The sequence below is a fragment of the Nicotiana tabacum genome, chromosome 24, assembly GCF_000715075.1.
Source record: "Nicotiana tabacum cultivar K326 chromosome 24, ASM71507v2, whole genome shotgun sequence".
NCBI lineage: Eukaryota > Viridiplantae > Streptophyta > Magnoliopsida > Solanales > Solanaceae > Nicotiana > Nicotiana tabacum.
This window is the reverse complement of record NC_134103.1, coordinates 99,432,006-99,453,364: the sequence shown is the minus strand read 5'-3', so window position 1 is coordinate 99,453,364 and position 21,359 is coordinate 99,432,006. Positions and strand designations below refer to the sequence as shown.

At 39.4% G+C, this 21,359-nt stretch overlaps 1 protein-coding gene across 5 annotated transcripts in view; it reads left to right on the top strand.

Annotated features, from left to right (window-relative positions):
* The window catches only part of LOC107794604 (uncharacterized), a 46,686-nt gene that overhangs the window by 8,927 nt on the left and 16,400 nt on the right, over nucleotides 1-21,359 (top strand). For 3 of the 5 annotated variants that reach the window (XM_075247127.1, XM_075247129.1, XM_075247128.1), the window contains 4 exons: nucleotides 3,109-3,189; nucleotides 3,279-3,343; nucleotides 3,426-3,479; nucleotides 4,044-4,256. In XM_075247127.1, coding sequence (XP_075103228.1) covers nucleotides 3,109-3,189; nucleotides 3,279-3,343; nucleotides 3,426-3,479; nucleotides 4,044-4,060 — 217 coding nt within the window. In that variant the 3' untranslated portion in view covers nucleotides 4,061-4,256. Of the gene's footprint in view, nucleotides 1-1,525; nucleotides 3,006-3,108; nucleotides 3,190-3,278; nucleotides 3,344-3,425; nucleotides 3,480-4,043; nucleotides 4,300-21,359 lie in introns of those variants that run through there. The other 2 variants (XM_075247130.1, XR_012706493.1) reach the window with 2 other exon arrangements.

Below are 21,359 nucleotides of genomic sequence, written 5' to 3'. Positions count from 1 at the left end.
AGATGATTTGAGGTATTTTATGAGTTGTATTGCAGGAGCTTGTGAAGGATTTAGTTGAATCTCACTGCGGGATTATGGCAGTAATAGAGAATATGTATTGTGAGTTATGGATGTTTTATGCTATGGCTTTGAGCCAAGTGGGGTAGTTCACCATCGGCGATTTGATTTGATTGCATGGTTATGTGTTGTATTGTTTCGGTTTGAGGCATACTTGTGGAGGTTGGTTTTGAGAATGACTTGAGTAAGAAATTTCTAGATGCATGATATATTACACCTTATGGATATATATGAGTCTTAAAAATGGTCTAGGGTTGCATTCGTGATAGATGTAATGTACTAAGAAAAGGATTTACTCGGTTGCTTAGAGGTGTGGATTACTTCTTTGGGTGTTATTGTGTTAATGGGGCACATGTCATTCGGCCCGCTTGGGTGGTGCAATTGAGATTTGAGCAGAGTGGATGACTATCGAGAGGGTTCTAACGGATTCAATATGTGGCAATTGAAAATTATTCGGATTTGTATATGGCTAGAATCTGAGATTTGCATTGTATGGTGTCGAGAATCGCGATATTTCGTTAGTATTATGGATTCTACAGGAAGGTAAATGAAATGATTTTAGATTCACATAAGGCCTCTTCATAGTGGGTATCTCGGGTGTAATATTTTGAGTATTTAAATGGGAATACAATGATTTATGGGCCTTAAAGCAATGTGATTTTTTGTTAGGATCTCTCGTAGTGGCCGTTGAGTTAAGGGTCATAGTGTTCTAGCAAAGAGAATTGTTAACTTGAAGGCAATTCAGAAGAAACTTAGAGGAAATAGGCAGTTTGGTAGCGGGTTGGATCAATATGGTAATGGTATGCTCGGTTATTTTGGTTATTATGATGTGATGAGGCTTTACAAGTATTTTGTGGTAATACTATTGGGTTTGGCGACCTGCATGACTTGGTTGACTTAGAGTAATTCAGTTATGATGGCTTGGTTATGTGCAAATAGGTTTCGTAGAGTTCTCGATGATTTCTACCACGACTTGGGATGGATATTTTCTATAACATGGGGAGTTTGTGGTGTATTGCAATTTTCTCCTGGATAGGATCAAGTGGAAGGTTTCTAGCTATTTGAGTATGTATTTTGCTTGTGATTCAGAGTTGGCAATGAGGTTCTCGTGTTTTCATATGATGGCCTGATAGAGGCGGTGTGTCATGTGAGATTGAGATTTGCATGTGCAAGTATACGATTCAGCTTCAAAAGGGAGGTCATGAGTTCTAGACGGCATGGACAGTTTCAAGTATTCAGAAGAATGCTGGCACTATCTGGTATGCCCCGAGAAGACTGTGCATTTCAAAGGGGCGCGTTGTGTTTTGACTTACAGATGCTTCATTGGTATTGCAGTACTCGTCTGGTTGATTGACTGCTGATGTTCGGATTTTTCTATGTGGCACGGAAGAATTATGGAAGTATTTATCGTACAATGATTATGTATGAAGGATGTGTCAGTCACTTGAGTGGTGGAGATGGGATCAGATCTGGTGATTCTTTTGTATTCTGGTGGTTTGGAGACTGGGAGTCTCAGAGGCAGATTGTTCCTTGGTTGCAGGCTGTGAAGGTATGGGCAAAGTCATATATCTATTAGTAGGTGTTATGGTTAGGCCATTGAGGGCTTTTGGAGGATATTTATCTATTTGTGGATGACCGGAGTCGATTTGGGTGCACATTGGTAGGCCAATGAGGATGTGTATTCTACACCGGGTCGGATTTATTGACTCAACACTGTTATTGTTGAGGGGTGTGTCATTTAGTTGGAGTTGAGCTTGTTCGCGTTCCGATATGTTCTATGTGTGACTCTTCTATGCTATAATGGATTGTGATTTGTTGGTTATACGCACACTAGATGCATTTCTTCTTTGAGCGAGATGGTTATTGAGGTGTTGATTGGCTGGTTGCGCCATAATTATGGTCCTTCCTGTTGATGGTATATCGTGTTATCCGTTTCTTCATGATTATGGTCATGCACTTTATGGTTATTTTTGACTTGCTTATGGTTGTTGATTTTGAGCACTGGGGCTCGAGGTATTTTATATGGACCGGTGTTTGGACGGGGTCACGCGTTGCATCGGAGTATGTAAAGATATGATCTTTTGTGTTAGATTAACGTGTCTTGATTCTACTATGTGTGATGGGGTCATAGCATTGCGTTTGTGGTAGTACACGTTGAGTCTACGAGACGGATCTCTCATTTGATTTTTTTTTCATGTTTGAGTACATTGGGATTGTTGCTTATTGGTACACAGATTGCACGGTTTGTGGCTTTAGGTTGGATTGGTGGGGCATGTTCGTAGAATAGTTGTGTTTGATGAGATGAGGTCATTGGACCTTGAATGGGAGGCTATTATGGTAAGAAATTATTGCTGTGAGCATATGAGTTATGCGGTATATCATGTGATTACATCTTGGGTTATGGTTATGACTTGATATAGCTTGTTCAGACTTATACAGTGTGTAGGTGCGAGATTTGGGTCTTGAAAGGAATTCCGGATGTTAGAAATTGGGTTTAAGATTTATGGACTAAGGTTAAAGTAATGATCAATCGTTTTGAGTTTTAGCATTCAATTTGGTGGTTTGAGACTTCGAGTAGCTTCATATTATGTATTATGATTTGCGTGTATGGTTAGTTTCGGCTTTCGAGCGGTTCAAGATTGATTTGGAAGAGTGATTCTCGTTTTAGAAGCTTTAAGTTGGAAGAGTTGATCAATGTTTGACTTTTGGGTAAACGGATTCGGAATCAAATATTAATTATTCCAATAGGTTTGTATGATTTTGGACATGTCCATAAAGTTAAGTTGAATTCCGATGAGTTTTGGATAAGTTTGAGTTATATGGTGATTGCTTTGAGTTCTGGCGTCAATTTGAGTTTAGTAATTTTTTTTAATCTATTTGCGACATGCTGTGAAAGCTTTTTTTTTGGTTCGACAAGACTGCTGTGTGTGAGTTATGGCTTTCCGCGGGTTAGTTTCCCTAATTTTGCTTATAACTTCTTAGTATTAGTCACTCTTTTGATTTATTAGCCTTTTGATATCATGATTGCTTGCTTTTTTTTTTTTGGTGCAGAAAATTTTCTACTGTTGGTGCTGGTGTTAGGGCTTTTCTTGGGCTTGGACGTGTTGGTGCAGCACCCACACAACAAGTAAGGTAAGTGTCTACAGAATTGTATTCTTCTTTGGCACCATTGAATTGAATTGAATGCTCCCATTTATTTTAATTTCTTTATTAATATGTAGGGGATACTGCCAGAAACCTTCAGCCTCTGAAATCCCAAGTCCCTCTGAAATACGAAGTCTAGAAAGTAAACTTCTCACCCCATTTGTTTAATTTTACTTGAAAATCTCTTCCATTATAATAACCCCTTTTTTGTCTGGTCTTTGCAGTTAAAACTTTTTTTGTATCGGGACAGTTACATCTTCCATTATCTACGTTGTTTGGTGCGTACCTCAAACTTGTTTCTCCAAGAAACAAAAAATGTGAAATTTGGGTTAGACCAAGTTCTTTTTTTTTAATGCAAGTCTGCGGTTCTTAGAGAATCTAAAAACAATTCCTAGCTAAGAGTTAAGTTATATGCTAAAAGAAGCTAAAGATAATTTCTTTTATATCTGAAAAAAGGGGATTACTGTTCTTATATGTGAGAGAAATAGCTTGCTTTTGGAACAGAAGAAGTGTAATTTTGTAAACTAAAGTTAAGGGGTCAGAGTGCAAGCAATGAAACTCGTGGTTCACTGGTTCTGTAAAACCAAACTTTTTGGCAGTTGTTGAAACTTCAACATGCTTCCACTACAAACCTCATAAGATTATTATCTTCTAATTCTCATTGCATCAAAAGTGGTACTCAAAATTGGATGAATTTTATTTCTTGATGGGGCTTTCATGTTTTTGTTTACCGTTATTTTTTGTGAATATATTTTATTGGCCTGTATGTGACCACCACAATTTCCTATAAGTCTAGTAGTTGATTTGCACAATAACACTTATTTCTGAATTTGTTTTGGCAGGGCAAATGCTAAATTGAGAATGTGAGCCTAGTTACGTTGCTAGCTGGAATTCTGTCAGCAATGTATCAACTAAGTCGGAAGAAGAGTGTGCCTCTATCTTGACTGGGTAAACATTCTGTCAATAGGCAAAGGAACTAAATTCAGCAACAGCAGCTACCGAGTAGACCTGCTGCTGCTTATAAATGAAAATTTTGCATTTAGTGACCTTGTTTCTACGACACATGTCTAGCGGCGGACATGATGCATGATTTAGCTGGTAAATATTCCCCTACTACCTTGTATACTTTCATGGCATTATTATTACTCTCTCCGTTCCAATTTATATGAACCTGTTTGACTGGACACGAAATTTAAGAAAAAATGAAGACTTTTGAAATTTGTGGTCCTAAACAAGTCAAAAAGGCCCCCAGAGAATTTGTGTGATTATAAAAGCTTTTCATTAAAGATAAAATTTCAAGTTTAAGCTAAACTATTACCAAATTTAGAAAGGGGTTATTTTTTTTGAAACGGACCAAAATGAAAATAGGTTCACATAAACTGAAACTAAAACGGAGGGAGTAGTATGTATAGTTGAATGATGCTTGCTTACCTGTTTTTGGCCTTTTAATCCTTTAAAGAGTATGACTTTGCCTTCGAATTAGCTACAACTTTTATAACGACGGAGTGAGAAGTTGGCTTCTCTTTGTTTGGGTTGTTTTTATAATTCGGATCTATAATGATACTTTGAATATCTACAATAGTATTTGATAGAATGCATGAGTCCACCAAACTGTATAGAGACCTGGTCCTATAACAGTTCCCACAGAACTAGCTAATCTAACAGTAAGTAAATGACAGGAGAGATTTTTATGTGGAAAAATCCCTGCTCAAGGGGATAAAAAATCAAGACCTACACTGGTAGGATTTCAACTTCACTACTGAGCAATTTTTAGATTATAACCTATTGCAACCTATGAATTAAACTCTTAATCCCTCACTAACTTGCAATACACCTATTACAAGCCACTTTGCAATACACCTATTACAAAGACTTCAACTCATGACTAACTCTAGTCACGACACAAGCTCTACGGGTTTGTGGTTTTTGAGGTTCCTAATTTAAGCTTCTAGATAAGCATAGTAGGAATTACAATAAATAACCAATACAAAGATACAACTCAACTAAGGACATACAAAAGACTTGTTATGGAACTGGTCCGTAGTAGTGTTGCACTTTGTTCTTGATGCACTTGTGACTTCAATGCTGGATAATCAGATCTTGAATGCTTTTGTTTGAATATCACAAGTGTTCAAGTCATGTTTTGTTGTAATGCTTCTTGTTAATATCCTTTGAATGACATCACTTAGATGATGTAAATACTTGGTTGGTAAAAAGTCCTTCCCAATGGGAAGTGACTGCTGCACTGTTTCTGCACTGTAGCATGTACAGTGCAGGCAGTCACTTTCCAACTGTAGAGTTGACTTCGTATTGCTGTCAGGGAAGCTCCAAGGGATTAGGTCCCTGAGTTAGTTTTTTTCTATCTGAAGTCATACAGCTCACATTAGCTTAAGTCTATTGATGGATAAATATACCAAGTGTGCATCAGGTCCTTTATCTGGTTCTTGACAATAAGTTTGTTAGATCATCAAAACATAAATCTAAGATAATTTAAACCCATCAATTTTCCCCTTTTTGATGATGACAAACTTTAAAAATTGACAACCATTTGCAGAGCACAATAAACCAGATAAAGTACCAGGAACTTCACAAGTTCCCCCGGACTCTATGCTTCTCCCTTAATCAGATCCCCCTGCTTCAATTTATCCTTCAATTTATCTTCCCCTTTTGGCATCATTAAAAATACACAAGCAAGCAATCAGCATAAAGAAGTCTAGCCTAGCTAACTTATGCCACATGTGTGCACACAACATGATAGAAAAGAGAAGCAGAAAAAGACAAGCATTTAACAGCAAAAGAGTCTTCATTGATTTTTATAAAACATAAGCCTTTTCCATTACAGCAAAGGCAAGTTTGGACTGTTGAAAGCGGGAGCAGTACAGGTGAAATCCATCCACATCACAAAAAAAGACAAAAACAACTACCACAAGTCATCAAAACAAAAGATAGAAACTTGAGATTGGTCACTGGAAGATTTTCTTAGGGGGCACTAGAGGAGGGAGGTTTGGAGGAGGCAACAAGAGTGTTGAGAACAAGGTCAATCCGAGCATTTGCGGACATTTGCTCTGCGAGCAGTTTCTCTCTCTGGTTCTCTACCTGTTGCCTCAGCTCAGCATTTTCTTTAGACAGACGAGCAACTTCTTCACTTGATGAACTGGAGGGTCCTGGTGCTGCTATAGCCTGACTAAGCTAAGTCTCAAGAATGACGTTCCTTGCCTTAAGCTTTCTGATCTCCTCTGTGGCACTATTCTGAGCGTTGATTAGCTGTGAGATCGTCGAAGTGCTTCCCATTCCTCTAACCGTTTCAATACATTCACATTCCTCCAGTGTAGTTTTCGAGAATGTTTGTTTCCTGGTCCCCATCTTGGGATTTCCTAAGGGTATATCAAAGAACTTGAAGACACGCGTGAGAAGAAAGCCATACGGAAGTCCATGGTTCCCATCTTTGAAAGCTGCCACTTTCTGTATATGTTCAATCATAATGGCAGGCCAGTTGATAGAACGAAACTCATCTAGTGCTTCCATTAAGTATAGATCAGACTTGGAAGTAATGGACCTTCTTTCAGCACGAGGGAGCAGAACCTTGTTAACCAACTCGAACAACAGTTGGTACACAGGAAGTAGAGCCTTCTTGTGTACCCGTTCCCCATGCTGGACAACCTTTTCTTTCACAATGGCGTGTCTAAAATTAGAGCCACAAGCACCTCTCACAGATGACAACCCTTCAGATGGAACCTTGAGAATGTCCCCCAACACAGTAGCATCCAATATCATATCCACTCCATTCACTAAAATACAGACGTGGTCATCTTCAACTGTGAAGAGGTCGTCATAGAAGCTTTTGACCTCATCCTCATATACTTTGGCCATATCCTCGTTGAACATATGGCCCCACTGCTGAAATTTCACCATCTCAAGAATTTGTCTCATACCCGCCATTTCAGAAATCTCTGGGTCAAAAGTGCGACCCCACAGTACCTTTTGATGTCGCAACCTTTCTTTCCCTAGTACACTTACACTTTTCACTTTTTTTTGCAGAACCGGGTTCCCCAACAATTTCCAACTTCCTTTTGCCAGACCTGCCAATAGACTTGCCCTTACCACTTGATTTTACCAGAATATCATCATCAAGCACAAATTCTTCCTCCACAACTTGCTTAGACTTGACACTACCTTTCACAGACCTTTTACTTGGTTTTTCAACAACTTCCTTTGAAGCACTCTCAACAGATTGTTTCTTTTTCTGAGATCTCTCAACCAGGGAACTTGGTTCCTCGTGAGCATCCTCATCCACCTCTACTATTGGAATACTTTTTTCACACACAATTTCCCCTTCCTTCATCAGCCTCTTCTTCTTCTTCTTCTTGCTACTCCTTCTTCTTTTCTTCAGGGTAGACTCAAAAGCCTCCTTCTTTTGCAACCTTATGGTAGGTCTCTTAGAAGGGGGCTCAGGAGTGACCACAGACTTTCTAATCTTGAAGCGAGCACTGAGAAACACATCATCCTGATCATCCTCATCACTAGGTCTCACAACAGGAGGGATAGACTCCAACGACTCAACGTCAAAGTGAGGAGAAGGGGCAGGGTCAAAGCTGACATGGGAAGATGATTCCTGGCTTGTTTCCTCAGGGAGGGGATCAGGTTCATCAGCAGGGTTCCCAGTTGCTTCTTCAGGTGCAGGTGGTTCAAAGAGCACCATTGTTCCTTTTTCTCCTAAGAGCGGAGTCCCTTCCCTCTGAGACTTAGGCATGGTAGAAGGTCCTTCATTCACCAGTCCCTTAGCAGCAATGGCCAATATATTTTCAGCGGCCTCCTTTTCCTGAGACTCCATGGGAGCAACAGTGTCCAAGACTGGAGAACTTATGTACTGATCAATATCTTCCTCAAAAATCCCTTTTTCTTGTAGAGTTTCACCTTCTTTTTCATCCTTGTTCTGGTTTTTGAGAGTATCAGGCAACAGAAAAAAATAATGTCGACTTTTGAGGCTTCTGAGTCCTCAACACTTAATAAAGGAATAGGGTCAGATGGAGTGGTGAGAGAGATAAGAGGTGAAAAGGAATCAGGTTTGGATATATCGGTGTCAGTAATGGTGGAAGAGGGGATTTTTGGTGGTGTTTCAAAGGTGGCAGATGAGTCGAAGATGTTACCTTCCAAGGTGGGTAGGGTAGCTTGCTCTTCAACCATGGTAGATAGTTAGATTGAAGATTCTGGAAGGATGGAGAGAGAGAGGGATGATCGCTCAAGGTTAGAAATGAAGGGGTTTTAAGGAGGGAAAGGATAATGATGAGGGAAGAGAGAAACGGGTTCTGAAACGGCGGTAGGTTTGTGGAAAGATGCACCATTGCAAAGGGAGGTGAAAAGATTTGAAAGAAAAGACGTGATATACAAGGTTTGAAAAGGTGGATGACGTGGCAGTTAATTTTGTTTCTTTTGAGATACGCATGAGAAAAACACAGTACTACTAACCTGTGGTACAAGAACTAGGTTCCTGACCGGTCTTTTTAAAAAGATTTTCAACTCTCTTTTGCTTCTCATGCATTGTTCCTTTAGCTTCTATAATCATCATGCGTGTCTACCTACAATGGTATAGAATGAGTTAAGCTTGGCCAGAAAACACTTTTAGCTAGATTTACATGAATGTAATTTTCATAGCCATAGGGAAGGGAATCAGGTTCTCAATTTGGCTTGATTAACCCTAGTGCCATCTTGTTTCTCTCAAAATGTTTCTTGCTTAGAGCTTTGGTGAAGATATCTGCAATTTGGTCTTCTGTACTACATAACTTCATGCAAATAAGCCCCTTCTCCACGTTGTCTCTGAGAAAATGATGTCTCACATCAATGTGCTTAGTTCTCTTGTGTTGGACCGGGTTCTTTGTCATGTTGAGTGCGCTGGTGTTATCACATAACAGAGGCACACAGTCAGTGTATACCCCAAAATCCTCCAATTGTTGTTTGATCCACAAGAGTTGAGCACAGCAGGACGTTGCAGCAACATATTCTGCTTCAGCTATTGAGAGAGCTACTGAATTTTGCTTCCTTGTACCCCATGAAATCAGACAGGATCCTAGGAAATGAGCCATTCCAGATGTGCTATTCTTGTCCACAAGGTAACCTGCATAGTCAGCGTCAGCAAAACCAACAAGATTAAAGTTGTCACCTGAAGGGTAATACAGAACCAGGTCCTGTGTTCCCTTAAGATATCTCAGAATCCTTTTAGCAGCTTTTAGATGAGATTCCTTGGGATTTGATTGAAACCTTGCACATAAACCCACACTGAATACAATATCTGGCCTGTTGGTAGTGAGGTAGAGGAGTGATCCAATAATGCCTCGATACATTGTTGATTTACAGGAGAGCCAGATTCATCCATGTCTAGATTAGAGGCAGTGGCAATAGGGGTGTCAATCACCTTTGATGCTTCCATATCAAACCTCTTCAAAATCTCCTTAATATATTTCTGCTGACTAATACAAGTTCCCTTCGTGGACTGCTTCACTTGAAGACCTAAGAAAAAGTTCAGCTCCCCTATCATGCTCATCTCAAACTCACTTCCCATAAGTTTTGCAAATTCCTCACAAAGTGAGTCAGCTGTTGCCCCGAAGATAATATCATTAACATATACCTGAACAATGAGCAGGTTCCTTCCTCGTTTCTTCAGAAACAGAGTGTTGTCAATTTTTTCTCTTGTAAAGCCATTTTCTAAGAGAAACTTTGACAACCTTTCATACCAAGATCGAGGAGCCTGCTTCAAACCATACAATGCCTTGTCCAATTTGAACACATATTCAGGATGTTTATGAAATTCAAAACCTGGAGGTTGCTTAACATAGACTTCTTCCTTTAGAAAACCATTTAGAAATACACTTTTGACATCCATTTGGAACAAGGTGAATTCCATATGTGATGCAAAGGCAATGAGAATTCTGATGGCTTCGATACGAGCAACTGGAGCGAAAGTCTCATTATAATCAATCCCTTCCTCCTGATTGTAACCTTGGACAACCAGCCTTGCCTTGTTCCTTGTAATGTTTCCATGCTTATCAAGCTTGTTCCTGAATACCCACCTGGTTCCTATGATGGTTCTATCTGAGGGTCTAGGTACCAGGTGCCATACTTCGTTCCTTTCAAATTGATGCAGCTCCTCCTACATAGTTGTGATCCAGTCTGCATCCTTTAAGGCTTCATTAATATTTTTGGGTTCTATTTGGGAGAGGAAGGCTGAGAACGCAAGTGAATTCCTTGCTTTTGATCTAGTTTGGACTCCAGAATCAAGGGGGTTATTATATTATTGAGAGGATGAGAGCTTTTGTGTTTCCAATTTGGAACCTGAATCTCATTAGTGGAGGAACTAGGTAATCCTATATGGTTCCCTTGAATTCCTCTTTTTGCTGCCTGTGGGGTACTTTGAATTGCATCAGCTACTCTTTCTCCAGCTTCAGTGATTGTGATGTGTGTACCTGGTTCCTCTTGAGTTGGAGAGGAAGAGGTTGGATTGTCTTCATTTGTCTGCTTCATTTGACTCATCATATCTTCCTTTCCATTTGCCATGTTGGTGATCTCTCCTGGAACCAGGAGTGGCTCACTGTCTTGATCATCCTTGTTACTCTTCTCACCAGATGGAAGTGTCTCGTTGAAGATTACATGAACACTTTCTTCCACACACTGAGTCCTTTTATTGTAAGCCTTGTAATCTTTGCTTTGAGAGGAATACCCCAAAAAAATTCCTTCATCACTTTTGGCGTCAAAATTTCCAAGTTGATCCTTTCCATTGTTGAGAACATAACACTTGCACCCAAATGTTCTTATGTGAGTCAGCTTGGGCTTCCTTCCATTGAGCAGTTCATAGGGAGTTTTGTTCAGGAAAGATATGCACCTGTTCACCAAGTAGCAGGTTATATTTATGGCTTCTGCCCAGAAGCTTTTGGCTATCCCACTATCAATAAGCATTGTTCTAGCCATATCTTCAAGGGTTCTGTTCTTCCTTTCTACAACTTCATTTTGCTGTGGAGTTCTTGGAGCTGAGAAGTTGTGGGTGATGCCATTTTCACTGCAGAATTCATCAAACTTGGCATTGTCAAATTCTGTTCCATGATCGGATCTGATGCAAGCCACTTTTGATTCCATCTTCACTTGGATTTTCTTGACAAAGGCTACAAACATTTCGAAGGTCTCATCCTTAGTTCTGAGAAATAATGTCCAAGTGAATCTTGAGTAGTCATCTACTATCATAAAAATATATCTTTTTTCTCCTCTGCTTGGCACTCTCATAGGGCCATAGATCCATATGAAGGAGTTCAAGTGGCTTTGATGTGCTGACATCTTTCTTTGTCTTGAATAAGAATTTCACATGCTTTCCTCTAGCACATGCATCACACACTCTGTGCTCCTTGAATTTTGAATTTGGCAATCCACGAAGAGAGAAGAGAGAAGCTTGCATGTCTCAGCCTTCTGTGCCATAACTCTAGATCATCATCAACTGCTTTCAAGCAGCTCATATCACCATTTTTTAAGGACTCGAAATCAGCAACGTAGATGTTCTTGTATCTTTTGGCCACTAGTACCACTTCACCAGTTACCAGATTAGTAACTGTGCACACCTTTGTCAAAAACTCCACCTTATTTCCTTTATCACAGATTTGAGAAACACTCAAGAGACTATACTTCAGACAATTTATATAGTACACGTTCTCAATTGAGTGTGAGAGAGACTTTCCAACTTTTCCAACACAAAAAATGTACCCCTTTTTCCCATTTCCAAAGGATACATTCCCTCCTTGCAGGGATTTTAGTGAAAGGAAGTCCATGGTATTCCCAGTCATATTCTTAGAGTATCCACTGTCCATAATCCATTGTTTACTGCTTCCTTTCACTGTTCCCTGCATAGATAAATCAAGGGTTAGATTTAGGAACCCAAACAAGTTTGGGTCCCTTGTAATGAGAAAAGGGATGAATGAGAGCTCTTCTAGTCCATGCAGGCAACATGCGTTTTTTGTAAATGGAACCTGGTCCTCTTCCAGTAGTTACTTTTTCAGCAAAAACTTTATTTTTCTGAACAGACTAGACTCTGGCTTGGAAATTTTCCTTGAAACGCCCATTGTTCCCACAATAGGTACAAAGCCAGTTATCAGGTACAGTGACGTACTTGCTATGAGTGTTATATGGAACTTTCTCCCTTTGGAACCCTATTCCCTACTTGTTTCTACCATTATTAAAGTACATGGCAGTAATAGCATCTGAGGACCAGGTCCACTTAAGAGATTTCTTAAGATCATTTTTTACTTTCTCCAATTCTGCTTGAAGCTGCCTATTTTTCTCAAGCTCAGCACACAGACTAGTTTTCACATTATTCAGCTCATTTTCAAGTTTAATATGTGCCTCACTATCTACTTCCTTCTCTTTTTCAGAATTTCCCGGCCTACATTCTTCTTTAAGTCCCTCAATTGTTTCCTCTAGGTCTACGATTACCACTAAGAGATCATCTCTTTCTTTCTCAGTAATGGCAGCTTTCTCTACTAAGGCATTCTTTTCTTTACTAAAGTTCTCTGTGGTTTCTTTCAAGTCAACTACAACTACCATTAAATCATCTCTTTCATGTTCTACACTAGCAATTTTTTATGTTACAACCTTCTTCTCATTTTTCAGATTTTCTATATTTTCCTTCAGGTCAACTACACAAACCACCAAGTCATCTCTAGTCTGCTCAGCATCTCCTAACTCTATGGTCAAGGCATCCTTATCACTCACAAGACTATGATATGCATCAATCAAAATATTATCTAATGATATGAGTTTCTTGGTAGAGTAGGATTTCAGATTCCTCTGAACATCCCTAAAGTTTATCTCATCATTTTCATCATCTTTATCATCATCTGACTGAGCCATCAAAGCAAATATTGAGTCATATTCATTTGCTTCATTTTCAACTGCCATCATGGAACTATCACCTGCATCATTTTCTTCTTCTGATTCACTGGAGGAGTCTCCCCATGCTGCAAGAGCTTGCTTCACGACATTGTCAGCTACGCTTTTCCTTTTGAAGCGTTTGTCAGGAACCGGGTTCCTTTTGGCTGCTTTATCAGAGTTGTGCTTGAAATGCTCTTGCTTCAGAAGAGGACAGTCCTTGATGAAATGCCCTGGCTTTCCACACTTATGATAGAGGTCATAATTCTTTGGTTTGCTGGAACTGCTTTTCTTTGGTATACCTCCATTTCTTCGAACCATTTTCTGAAACCTTCCGGTAAGGTATGCCATGTCACTATCCTCCTCACTCGAATCATTGTTTTAAGCTTTGAGTACCAGGTTCTTCTCCTTCTTTGGTTCTCTTCTTTCATTTTCCTTCTTTCTCTTCATCTCGTAGGTTTTCAGATTCCCAACTGGCTCATCGATAGTCAATGTCTGCAGATCCTTGGCTTCAGTGATATCATTCACCTTACTTTCCCAGGAGCTGGGTAAAACGCTAAGAACTTTCCTCACGAGCTTGTTCCTAGGGATGATTTCTCCAAGAGAGTGTAGCTCATTTATAATGGAAGTGAATCGAGTATGCATGTCTTGAATGGATTCATCATCCTTCATTCTAAAGAGCTCATACTCAGTGGTGAGCATATCGATCTTGGACTGCTTTACTTGAGTAGTTCCTTCATGTGCCGTTTGTAAAGCTTCCCATATCTCCTTGGTAGACTGACATGCTGAAATCCTGTTATATTCATCAGGTCCTATACCACACACCAAAATCTTTTTGGCGCTAAAGTTCTTCTCTATAGCTTTCCTGTCAGCGTCATTGTACTCCTTCCTGGTTTTCGGCACCATTACAGCAGGTTCTCCTACCTTCTTTGTTGGGACATATGGACCATCACAAATAACATCCCATAACTCGGAGTCTTCTGCCATTATGAAGTTATGCATTCGAGTCTTCCACCACCCATAGTATTGGCCGTTGAATCTTGGGGGCCTGTAAGTTGATTGTCCTTCCTCGAAGTTTGGTGGAGCAGCCATGGTAAGGATCCTCTCTAAGTGTTAACCTTTTAGAAAGAACCCGCTTTGATACCAATTGATAGAATGTATGAGTCCACCAAACTATATAGAGACCTGGTCCTATAACAGTTCCCACAGAACTCGCTAATCTAACAGTAAGTAAATGACACGAAAGATTTTTACGTGAAAAAATCTCTGCTCAAGGGGATAAAAAACCACGACCTACACTGGTAGGATTTCAACTTCACTACTGAGCAATCTTTAGATTACAACCTAGGAATTAAACTCTTAATCCCTTACTAACTTGCAATACACCTATTATAAGCCACTTTGCAATACACCTATTACAAAGACTTCAACTCATGACTAACTCTAGTCACGACACAAGCTCTACGGGTTTGTGGTTTTTGAGGTTCCTAATTTAAGCTTCTAGCTAAGCAAAGTAGGAATTACAATAAATAACCAATACAAAGATACAACTCAATTAAGGACATACAAAAGACTTGTTATGGAACTGGTCCGTAGTAGTGTTGCACTTTGTTCTTGATGCACTTGTGACTTCAATGCTGGATAATCAGATCTTGAATGCTTTTGTTTGAATATCACAAGTGTTCAAGTCATGTTTTGTTATAGTGCTTCTTGTTAATATCCTTTGAATGACATCACTTAGATGATGTAAACACTTGGTTGGTAAAAAGCCCTTCCCAATGGGAAGTGACTGTTGCATTGTTTCTGCACTGTAGCATGTACAGTGTAGACAATCATTTTTCAACTGTAGAGTTGACTTCGTACTGCTGTCAGGGAAGCTCCAAGGGATCAGGTTCCTGAGTTGGTTCTTTTCTATCTGAAGTCATACAACTCACATTAGCTTAAGTCCATTGATGGATAAATATACCAAGTATGCATCAGGTCCTTTATCTGGTTCTTGACAATAAGTTTGTTAGATCATCAAAACATAAATCTAAGATACTTTAAACCCATCAGTAGTATTTGTTAAGGCAGTTGTTTCATTAGTTTTCTTCTTTATCAGTTAAAAGTGATATAATAAATTGCCTTTTGGCTTTCAATAAGGACGAATCTTATACACATCCCACTTCAGCATAAAGCAAGCAACTATCTTTAGGTTAACCAATTCACGTTCTTATCCAACTTTCAGTACAAATGATATGGATTCTTATCACCAATAACGCTCTAAATCTATAATGGGCAAGTGTTCTGTAGGTTCTAGTTTTCTTCTTCCCCATCTGACTAAGGGTGGAGTGTAAGATTTCTAGCTAATGTTGAGGAATTCGAACAAAGTAAATCCACATCCATATCTACATGTTTACGTGTTTTTCGCCAAACTGTCCCTTGTCTATGAGTGCAAGTTTATTTTTATCTTTTAAATATATCCTTGAACATCTTTAATCCGTCAAATTTGCTAAAGTAAAACACCATTGGTCCAACTTTGTTAACCCATGTTGAAATCTAACGATGATTTTCCATGAGCATCTCACGTGACTGGAAAAATATAAACCAGCAGTAAACATAAGCCCCTTTCCTTAGAAGTACTCAAACTAAAGAAGATAACATATTCAAATAGAATTATGAAGCACCAAATACATAAACTTTAAGCACCTACAACTATGGAATTGTCGACCACCTTAAGATTAAACATGCATAGGAGTACTAACACTAGATTCAAAAACAAAAAAATTAACTCAATTGTGGATAACACGTTAATGGACTAGTCTTTAGGAAAATATCTCTCAAATATTATCCTAACTTGGTTTAATCAATAATTCAAAAAGTTCTAACGATTAGTTAGAACAATCACTACTTTAAATCAAATAAAATAATGTAAAGATAATCACCAAAATATTTCTCTTTCGGTTAAATAAATTAGTGAACAAATTTGCAATCAATTCAAAGCTTTATAAACGAATTCATGCAATTAAATTATAGTCAAATCCACAAACAACACTCAAAACACTATATCCGTCAAATCCTAAGATAAACTACTCCATAAAAATGGAGAAATTAATCACAACTAAGTTTGAAGAAGTAGAAAACATCAAGAACAATGTTACGATACAAACTGCCACGACCCCAATTCACCCTCCGTAGGAGTCTTGATGGCACCTAGTCTCGAAGACTAGGTAAGCCTAACAATTTGCGGAATAACATAATATAAAATTGAAGCCCAATTATCAACACATGAAATAAGTATAGAACTGCAAATCAATAATTACAATTCCCAAAACCCGGTGAAAATAAGTCACAAGCTTCTAAGAGAAAATACTATGTGTCTCTATACATCAGAGTCTAAAGGGAATAAGGAAAAACAACATAATAAGGATAGAGAGGGGACTTCGAGGTCTGCGAGCGCTGGTAGATATACCTTGAAGTCTCCACGTACAGTCCAACTCACGGGTATCTGGCCTGGTAGGAAGGACCTGGATCTGTACCAAAAGATGTGCAGAAGTATAGTATGAGTACACCACAACGGTACCCAGTAAATGCCAAGCCTAACTTAGGTAGAGTAGTGACGAGGTCAGGTCAGACCCCTACTAGTTTAAAAGAAAAGCAACGCAGAAGATATAATAATATTTTGAAATGACTGAGAATTTAAACAACGAGAATTTTCAGAAAATAACAACACAACAAATAGAGGTAAACAACATGGGAGCTCCCGAGGTACCACCTCGTAGTCCCAAATGTAAATATGCACGAGAGGGAGATCTCCTGAGGTACCGCCTCGTAGTACCAAAGTAAATATGCAAGACACGGGAATCTCCTGAGGTACCGCCTCGTAGTCCCAAAGTAAATATGCAAGACAAGTGGATCACCCGAGGTACCGCCTCATAGTCCCAAAGTAAATATGCAAGACATGGGGATCTCCCGAGTAAATGCCTCGTAGTCCCAAAGTAAATATGCAATACAGGGGGATTTTTCGAACGCCTCGTAGTCCCAAAGTAAATATGCAGCAGATAACCGAACCGAAGGAACAACGAATTTACAGCAAGAAATCTTACAGTTAAAAATTTAATTCAAATCAAGGAAATCAGGTAATTCAACTAAACATGTTGCACAAATTGCAAGTAAGATTTAAGACACGTAGACATGCGATACAGTACCAAATCCTAAGAGGATTTCCTCCACACAAAGTTAGACAAGTCACTTACCTCAAATCTCGCTCAATCAATCGATAAGGATGTCTTTCCCTCGATTTTTCAACTCCGACCGGCTCGAATCTAGCCAAAATAATTTCATTCTATAAATATAACTACAAGAAACTAATTTAAATAATGAAACTACGATTTAAGCAAAGAATTAGAAATTCGGCCCAAAACGTTGACCCAAGCCCACGTCTCGGAATCAGGTAAAAGTTACAAAATATGAACACCCATTTGGCCACAAGTCCAACCATACCATTTTTACCAAAATCTGACACCAAATCGCCACTCAAATCCCCAAATTAAACTCTCTAAATCCCTAGCCTCAAACTCCCAAATTCCACCTTAAACACACACAATCTAGGTGGGAGAATCAATGGGGAAACAATGTTATTGATAAAAAATAAGTACAAGAGACTTACTTCAAAAAATCCCTCAAAATTGCTCTAAAACATCGCCAAGACCCGAGCTCAAAATGTCCAAAAATGATAAAAATCGCGAGCCCTTGATTTAATATAGTCTGCCCAGGCTTTTCACGCTTGCGATCAAAAATTCGCTTCTACGGTGAAGTCTCCGCATCTGTGGAGTTCACTTAAACTACCATATTCTGCACCTACGCACAAACATCCTCATCTTTGGAAGCGCTTATGCGGTCCATCATCCGCTTCTACGGAAGCCTTGTCTACTCTAGTTCCCTCGCTCACTCCGCTTCTGCGATCACCCTTTCGCAGAAGCAACTCCGCTTCTGCGGTCTTCACGTCGTATCTACAATCACTAGCCATCCTCCTCGCCCCGCATCTGTGACTCAAGGCTCGCTAATGAGAGACCGCACCTGTGACCAACCCTTCCGCAGGTGCGATGACACCAGAACCAGCCCAGCATCAGCTATTCCTCTAAGTCCAAAAATGATCCGTTAGCCACTTGGAATCCATCCGAGGCCCCCGGGACCACAATTAAATATACCAACAAGTCCTAAAAAATCATACGAACTTAGTCGAGCCTTTTAATCACATCAAACAATGCTAAAAATACGAATTGCACATCGATTCAAGCCTAATAAACTTTAAAACTTTAACTTCTACATTCGATGCCAAAACCTATTAAATTAAGTTCGATTGACATAAATTTTGCACACAAGTCATAATTGACATTACGGACCTACTCCAACTTTCAGAATCGAAATCCGACTCCGATATCAAAAAGTCCACTCCCGGTCAAACTTTCTAAAAATTATCCAATTTTCGAACTTTCGCCAATAGACGCTAAAATGACCTACTGACCACTAATTTAATATCCGGACACGCTTCTAAGACCAAAATCACCATATGGAGCTATTGGAACCGTCAAAACTCCATTCCAGAGTCGTCTTCTCACAATTCAACCTACGTTGAATTCCTACGACTTAAACCTCCAATTTAGGGACTATGTGTCCCTTTCACTCCGACACCAAAAACAAATCCTCCCGGCAAGTCACGTAACTATAAAATGAGATAGATGAAGCAATAATTAGGGGTTCGGGGCTAATTTTCTCAAAACGACCGGCTGGGTCGTTACATCCTTCCCCTCTTAAAACATATGTTCGTCCTCGAACGAGTATAGAGACTTACCTGAAGTGGTGAAAAGATGGGGATAACGACTGTGCATATCATGCTCGGTCTCCCAAGTCGCCTCTTCGACCGGATGACCCCTCCACTGAAGCAATGTTCTTTGACCTTAACTTCCGAACCTGTCTGTCCAAAATGGCCACTGGCTCCTCAACATAAGATAGATCCTTGTCCAACTGGACTGAGCTGAAGTCTAACACATGAGACGGATCGCCGTGATACTTCCGAAGCATGGAAACATGGAATACTGGATGAACAACAGAGAGGCTAGGTGGTAGTGCAAGTCTGTAAGACACTTCTCCAACTCTCTCAAGAATCTCGAAAGGCCCAATATACTTAGGGCTCAGCTTGCCATTCTTTCCAAACCTCATAATACCTTTCATGGGCGAAACTCGGATCAAGACCCACTCGCCAACCATGAATGCAACGTCGTGAACCTTTCGATCCCCATAACTCTTCTGCTTGGACTGGACTGTACGAAGTCAATGCTGAATCAATTTAACCTTTTCCAAGGCATCCTGAACCAAGTTTGTACCCAATAGCCTAGCCTCGCCTGACTTGAACCAGCCCATTGGAGACAGGCACCATCTACCATACAAAGCCTAATACGACGCCATCTGAATGCTCGACTGATAACTGTTGTTGTAGGGAAACTCCGCAAGTGGCAAGAACTGGTCCCAAGCACCCCCAAAATCCATCACATACTCACGAAGCATGTCTACCAATATCTGAATACTGCGCTCGGACTGCCCGCCCGTCTGAAGGTGAAACGTTGTACTCAACTCCACCCGAGTACCCAACTCACGATGTACAGCTCTCCAGAACCGTGATGTAAACTGCGTACCCCGGTCAGAGATGATAGATACCGGTACGTGTCACGACCCCAAATTCCCTCTGTATGGTATCGTGATGGCACCTAGTCTCTAAAAGTAGGTAAGCATATTAATGTGGAATAACTGAATATAAACTGAAATTTAATCCTTAGCAGTTGAATAAATAAGAACTTTAATTTAACCATTACAATCTCCCAAAACCAGTAGGAATAAGTCACAAGCTTCTAAGAATTTATCCTCAATATCTCTATATATCAAAGTCTAAAGAAAATAAAGAAGCAACATAATAAGGATAGAAGGGGACTCCGGAGTCTGCGGACGCTGGCAGATATACCTCGAAATCTCCGCGTACGACTAATTCACGGATGCCTGGTCTGATAGGAAGTACCTGGATCTGCACAAAACGATGTACAAAAGCGTAGTATGAGTACACCACAATGGTACCCAGTAAGTGCCAAGCCTAACCTCGGTAGAGTAGTGACGAGGTCAAGTCAGGCCTTAGTGGAAATAATAAATGACATGGTGAAATGTTTAACAATGTAATACCAATAAAATAACAATGGAAATGAATCAAATAAGTAGTATGTCACCATTTAATTACACAGGATGAGGGCAAATAATACCTCACAGAAAGAAAACAGAAATTTACAACTTTAAGAAAATCACAACAATAATCAAAGGCAAATGCAGCCATAAAGAAATATCAATAAGGGCACTCCCGAGGTACCGCCTCGTAGTCCCAAATAATAAATAAATTCACAATATCTCATTTTCTTATATCACTGCGGGAGCCTTCACAATTAATTTTAAAGAAATTATTTTTCCCGAAATAGCATCCCGCGTTTTAGCCACCCTTATCACACTGCATGGCTTCTAGTAGTTCCCCTACTAGCCACGTGTATCAAGCCACCCTTATCTCACCACATGCGTTTCAACACCCAGACCTTATACCACCGCATGCGTATCAATATCACAATATATCACAATTTGTACCTCAAGTGCCCAAATATTTCAAATTTCCAAAATAAATCAACAACAACTATATTTTTCACAATAAGGAGCTCACGGCACAATCACAACGAGTACAAATATCTCACAAAATATTCGGAAATGAATATCTCAGCAAAAATAACATTTTACAATTTTTAACACGTTGCCTCAATACAAAATTTAAAAATTCCCACTACTTTATATTAATAATAATTCAATTTAAGAAAAATTCAACCTTCGATTAATGCACAGAATAAAAGAACAAAATTTCAACTAAACAAGTAAGGCAATTAGCAAGAAAATGTCAATGATGATGAATATAACATGATGAAATGTTTTAATTAATATGCAACAGTGATCTACACAATTATATGACATAACCTTCCACATTTATTCCGTGTACACACTCGTCACCTCGTGTACACGACTTTCAACACATCACATCAATACCAATCCTAAGGAAAATTTCTCCCACACAAAGTTAGACAAGTCACTTACCTCGAATCGGGTAATTCTTTACTCTGCTATGCCTTTGCCTCGTGAATTGGCCTCCGAAAGTCCCGTATCTAGTCACAATTAATTTGATTCAATCAATACAAATTATT